This window comes from Pristiophorus japonicus, chromosome 7, assembly GCF_044704955.1.
Source record: "Pristiophorus japonicus isolate sPriJap1 chromosome 7, sPriJap1.hap1, whole genome shotgun sequence".
Lineage (NCBI taxonomy): Eukaryota > Metazoa > Chordata > Chondrichthyes > Pristiophoridae > Pristiophorus > Pristiophorus japonicus.
Genome location: NC_091983.1, coordinates 197,065,574 through 197,071,573, shown reverse-complemented (window position 1 = coordinate 197,071,573; position 6,000 = coordinate 197,065,574). Strand labels below are relative to the sequence as shown.

General features: G+C 48.5%; 1 protein-coding gene across 4 annotated transcripts in view; it reads right to left on the bottom strand.

Moving 5' to 3' along the window:
- Positions 1 to 513: 513 nt before the first annotated feature.
- Positions 514 to 6,000, bottom strand: part of LOC139267405 (uncharacterized) — a 200,523-nt gene continuing 195,036 nt past the window's right edge. For all 4 annotated transcript variants that reach the window (XM_070885684.1, XM_070885682.1, XM_070885686.1 and 1 more), the window contains one exon: positions 514 to 1,023. In XM_070885684.1, coding sequence (XP_070741785.1) covers positions 907 to 1,023 — 117 coding nt within the window. In that variant the 3' untranslated portion in view covers positions 514 to 906. The remainder of the gene's footprint in view (positions 1,024 to 6,000) is intronic.

Below are 6,000 nucleotides of genomic sequence, written 5' to 3'. Positions count from 1 at the left end.
ACCCATACGGAATGGCTGCAGCTAAGAAGTTAAGTAACTTACCTGAATGTGGAGCAAGAGTGCTCCTCCCAATCCCACATTGAAGGAACCTCCTGATCAGGAGGCTGCTGCTCCCGCCCCCACTCCAATCCACAGACCCACATTCTCTCAGGCCCCCCCATCCCCAAAAGGATTCCCGATCCCATTTACCTGAGGGCTGCTGTGGCACTAGCAGTGGCCCGATTTTCCTCCACTCCTCTCCTTTCTTCACAGACAGGCTGTAGCACCCCTCCGACTCTATGACAATGAAATTCGAGGCCCAATATCAGGGATGCTCCGGACCTCACCATTTTGGCGCAGAGCTTGTCCTCTGCCCAAACCCCTACCCCTCCGATAGCCCTCGAATTTCTAGGTCAGTGACTATAAAAGCACAGCCCGCGACATAAACGATAGGGATAGACGTCACATTCCAATCAAACACAAAGGCTAGCATTGGATTTTTTTTTTAAATTGTGTTTATTAATACAAGGCATCCTAGGCAGAACAAAAAACAGACACTTCAGTACAATAGATGTGATTTTCCCTTTGATGATCTTTCATGACTAACCTACCATTGGCACCAGTGGAAAGTCCAGCAGCTGTGGAGGCACATTGGCTCTGGCAATTTTGTGGTTTGCATTCAATTGCTTTCAAAATTCTAATTTATGCTATAAATCTGCAACATGGCTGGAATACAATTCCATTGAGTGCTGTGCTTGTACTGGATCTCAGCTAATAGTGCAATCAAAACAAAACTATCGCTTGTCAGTACCAACAGTAGATTCCCATATTTAGCACTTCTATAAGGGGCAATAGTAAAATCAGAAGTGTAGTAATAAGACCACAGCCAGCTGGAAAACTGAAGGGCAGGTGCCTTGTCCCTCTGGCCTACTCTATTGTCATTTCTTCAATTGCTTCTGCAAGTTTCTGATATTGTTTCAGTTCATTGTAGATGTGTATGGAGATCCGGACATACAGCTTTCCTCCCAATGCCTTGACTGGCACCTGATTAGAAACAAAAAGATCAACGTGTAAAACTAATTTTGTCAGTCAACATTGTGGGAACAAATATTTTTAAAAGTGTGTTTGTTTATAATATTCTCTATCTCAATTTGTATGAATAAATAAAAAATATACAATTGAATAGCGGGATAACCATTTTTTTGAATTGAGTTCTGCTCCATGTATTTTTCACTCCTTGAGCTACAAACCTGAAACTTGGCTAAAAGAGAAGGGAAGAGGTGAACTATTCCCATGTTAATAAACTGGCTACGAGAAAGTGCAAAATAAAGGACTAATTTTCCCAACCCTTGTCCCTGGGGAAATTCCATTTTCCTGGATACAAAGGTCAGGAAGAAGTGTTGCGGAGGCAGAGCGAACACTGGGCTGATTCCTGCAGAAGGCATAGGCCTGGCAGTCCCATTCGAATGAGGCATAAGGTACTGTTCCTAGCTCCCTATCTTACTTTCTTGCTGCAACACTTGCTGGGCATCCCAGAAGAAGGAATGCTTCGTGAAACAAAGCACACTGGCCTTCCCCCAGAGGTTCCATAAGGATTGGGGACAGACGAAGACAGGAGGTAACATAGAAACATAGAAAATAGATGCAGGAGTAGGCCATTTGGCCCTTCGAGCCTACACCACCATTCAATAAGATCATGGCTGATCATTCCCTCAGTACCCCTTTCCCGCTTTCTCTCCATATCACTTGATTCCTTTAGCCGTAATGGCCATATCTTACTCCCTCTTGAATATATCCAATTAACTGGCATCAACAACTCTCTGCAGCAGGGAATTCCACAGGTTAACAACTCTCTGAGTGAAGAAGTTTCTCCTCATCTGAGTCCTAAATGGCCTGCCCCTTATCCTAAGACTGTGTCCCCTGGTTCTGCACTTCCTCAACAATCGGGAACATTCTTCCCGCATCTAACTTGTCCAGTCCCGTCAGAATCTTATAAGTTTCTATGAGATCCCCTCTCATCCTCCTAAACTCCAGTGTATAAAGGCCTAGTTGATCCAGTCTCTCCTCATATGTCAGTCCAGCCATCCTGGGAATCAGTCTGGTGAACCTTCGCTGCATTCCCTCAATAGCAAGAACGTCCTTTCTCAGATTAGGAGACCAAAACTGAACACAATATTCCAGGTGAGGTCTCACCAAGACCCGGTACAACTGCAGTAAGATCTCCCTGCTCCTATACTCGAATCCCCTAGCTATGAAGGCCAACATACCATTTGCCTTCTTCACCGCCTGACCTTTGAATATTTTAAACCATCTCATAGAAACAGAAATTTACAGCGCAGAAGGAGGCCATTTTGGCCCATTGTGTCCATGCTGGCTGACAAAGAGCCACACGGCCCTCAGTCAGCAGACCTGAATATAAACCTACGAACAATGAACAATGGAAAGACAAAGAACACCCAGCCCAACCAGTCCGCCTGACACAACTGCGTCACCCCTTAAATTGAAACCTTGTACACTCCACCCCAATCAGAGCTATGTGATCTCCTGGGAGAGGCAAAAACCAATTATAAACCCAGGCCAACTCATAGAACTTTCACAAGTAACCAGGACCTTGCTGCTGCCAATGAAGATCAGCAACCAGAAGTCTCATGTATTCTACTATCATTGTAACCCATGTATAAACTGACCTAAGTTGTACACCTTGAGAACATTGACCACAAGGTGGTGTACTTGTGGGAGACACTCCTAACCTGGACTTTCGGGTATAAAAGGGGAAGCTCCATCCATCTTCTCCACTTCAGTGCTGGCAAATAAAAGGTTACTGGTTAAAGAGTGACCTTCTCTCTAGTATGGGCCTCGTATGCATTTGTACTGTATAGCAAGGACATATTATTTGGCGACGAGAAACTGGGATTTAAACCACGCGAGCATGGCCAGGAGCAGCACAGATGAGAGGTACTGTGGGACGATTTTATTGAGAGACTATAGCAAAGTTTCGTCACTAAGGAATGGTTGGGACAGGATTCGGCCGACAAACGCAGGGCTCATCTCCTGATGGTTTGTGGATCCAGGACGTACTCCCTGACGAAGGACCTTCTAACGCCAGAGAAGCTGGCGGACAAGGCTTTTGAAGAGCTCAGTAAGTTGATTGGGGAACACTTTAACCAACGAGCAGCATGCACATGGCGAGACACCGGTTTTACACGCACCGGCGGCGAGAAGGGCAAAGCGTTCCAGACTTCGTGGCAGACCTCCGGCGACTGGCGAGCCTATGTAAGTTCCCAGATGCACGCAGAGCGGAGATGCTGCGAGACTTTTTTATTGAGGGCATCGGGCACGCTGGGGTTTTCAGGAAACTGATTGAGACCAAAGACTTGACCCTGGAAACGGCGGCTTTGATGGCCCAGGCATTTATCTCAGGGGAGGAAGAGACCAGAATGATGTTTGACAAAAATCTTGGTTTAAATGCAGCAAATGGACAGGGAGTCAACATTGTTAACGTGGCACACAGTTCTCCAGGCAGACAGGGGCATTCGGACATGCCCGAGCATGTAGTCGAACCCAAAGGGGGAATTCAACAGAGACAATGGCTAGCTGAACGGCGATTCATGCCATCGCAAGTGACAATGCGGCCAGTAATGGGGCCATCAACACCTATCAATGGTGTGTTTAAGGACAGTTACAGAGACAGTCAGAGATGATCGACTGGTAATGGACCTTTTGTTTCCAACAACGGCTCATGTTGGAGGTGTGGAGGCAAACACACAGCCAGAGCTTGCAGGTATCAGCAATATACCTGCAGAAATTGCAACGTCAGCGGTCACTTGGTGCCTATGTGCAGGAAGCCTGGAGCCAGGTTAATGTACAAGGAGGACGGGCCCAATGTAAGCCCTACAAGGCCAAATGGACACTGGGGGAAATCGCTGGAAGATGAAGTTCAGCGAGTTCATGTGGAGCACATATACAGTTCATACACCAGGACGCCACCGCTAATGATGAAAGTGCTCCTCAATGGCATCCCAGTATCAATGGAGCTAGACACGGGGGCCAGCCCGTCCCTGATGAGTATCAAACAGTTCGACAAGTTGTGGGCGTCCAAGGCCAGGAGGCCAAAATTATTGCCGATTGACGCACAGCTACGGACATATACAAAGGAGATCATTCCGGTGCTAGGCAGCGCCATGGTAATCGTGACCCACAAAGATTCGGTGAACAGGTTGCCACTCTGGATTGTCCCGGGGGACGGTCCCGCACTGCTGGGGAGAAGTTGGTTTGCTGTCATGAACTGGAAATGGGGCGATGTCAATGCAATTTCTTCTGTGGAGCGAATACCATGCTCACAGGTCCTGGACAAATTTGACTCACTATTTCAGCCCGGCATTGGCACTTTCATGGGGACCAAGATAGTGATTCACATAAACCCGGACGCCAGGCCAGTACACCACAAGGCCACAGTGGTGCCGTACGTGATGCGGGAAAAGATAGAAGATGAATTGGACCTCCTGATGAGGGAAGGCATCATCTCGCCAGTTGAATTCAGTGACTGGGCGAGCCCGATTGTGCCAGTGCTCAAGGCGGATGGGTCGGTCAGGATATGTGGTGATTACAAGGCCACCATCAATCAGGTGTCACTCCAAGACCAGTACCCGCTCCCGAGAGCGGAGGACCTCTTTGCGACGCTATCCGGTCGCAAATCTTTTTCAAAATTGGACTGGACCTCAGCTTACATGACCTAGGAGCTGGCGAGTGAGTCGAAGAAGCTGACCACCATCACGCCACACAAGGGGTTGTTTGAGTACAATAGATGTCCGTTCGGGATTCACTCGGCCGCCGTGATCTTTCACCGAAACATAGAAAGTCTCCTCAAGTAGATTCCAAGGACGGTGGTTTTTCAAGACGACATCCTCATCACGGGTTGCGATACTGAAGAACACCTCCACAACCTGGAGGAGGTGCTACGCAGACTGAACCAGGTAGGTCTGCGACTGAAAAAGGCGGAGTGCTTTTTTCCTAGCTCCAGAGGTAGAATTCCTGGGGATGAGGGTAGCAGCAGATGGGATCAGACTTACTGTGTCCAAAACGGAAGCGATCCAGAGAGCACCCAGACCCCGTAACACGACGGAGCTGTGTTCGTTCCTGGGGCTCCTGAACTATTTTGGTAACTTTCTTCCCAAACTGTTAGAGCCGCTACACGTGCTCCTACGCAAAGGTCGCGAATGGGTCTGCGGGGACAGCCAGGAAAGGGCTTTTGACAGAGCACGCAATTGGTTATGCTCCAACAATCTGTTAACGCTATATGAACCATGTAAGAAACTTGTTTTAACGTGCGATGCGACGTCCTATGGGGTCGGGTGTGTGTTGCAGCATGTCAATGCCAAGGGTCAGTTGCAGCCGGTAGCTTATGCCTCCAGAAGTCTGTCCCAGGCAGAAAGGGGCTACGGGATGATAGAAAAGGAAATGCTAGCATGTGTATATGCAGTAAAAAAAAATGCACCAGTACCTGTTTGGCAGGAAATTTGAGCTGGAGACAGATCACAAACCCCTAACGTCCCTTTTGGCCGACAACAAGGCCATAAATTCAAAGGTGTCGGCCCGCATACAGAGGTTGGCACTCACTTTAGCTGCCTATGACTATACAATTCGGCACAGACCAGGCACCGAAAACTGCACCGATGCACACAGCAGGCTCCCACAGGCCACCACCGAGGGGGCAACCGAGCATGCTGCTGATATGGTCATGGCTGTTGAAGCTTTCGAAAGCGAAGGCTCACCCGTGACAGCCCGTCAGATCAAAGTCTGGACAAATCGAGACCCGCTACTGTGTTTCGTCAAGAAATGTGTCCTGAATGGGGACTGGGCAGCCATGTAAAGGCGTGCCCTGAGGGATTTAAACCATTTCACAGGCGCAAGGAGAACTCCCGATTCAGGCCGATTGCCTACTATGGGGAAATCGAGTAGTCATGCCCCAGATGGGCAGAGAGGCGTACATCCGAGAACTCCACAATGAGCACCCGGGCATTG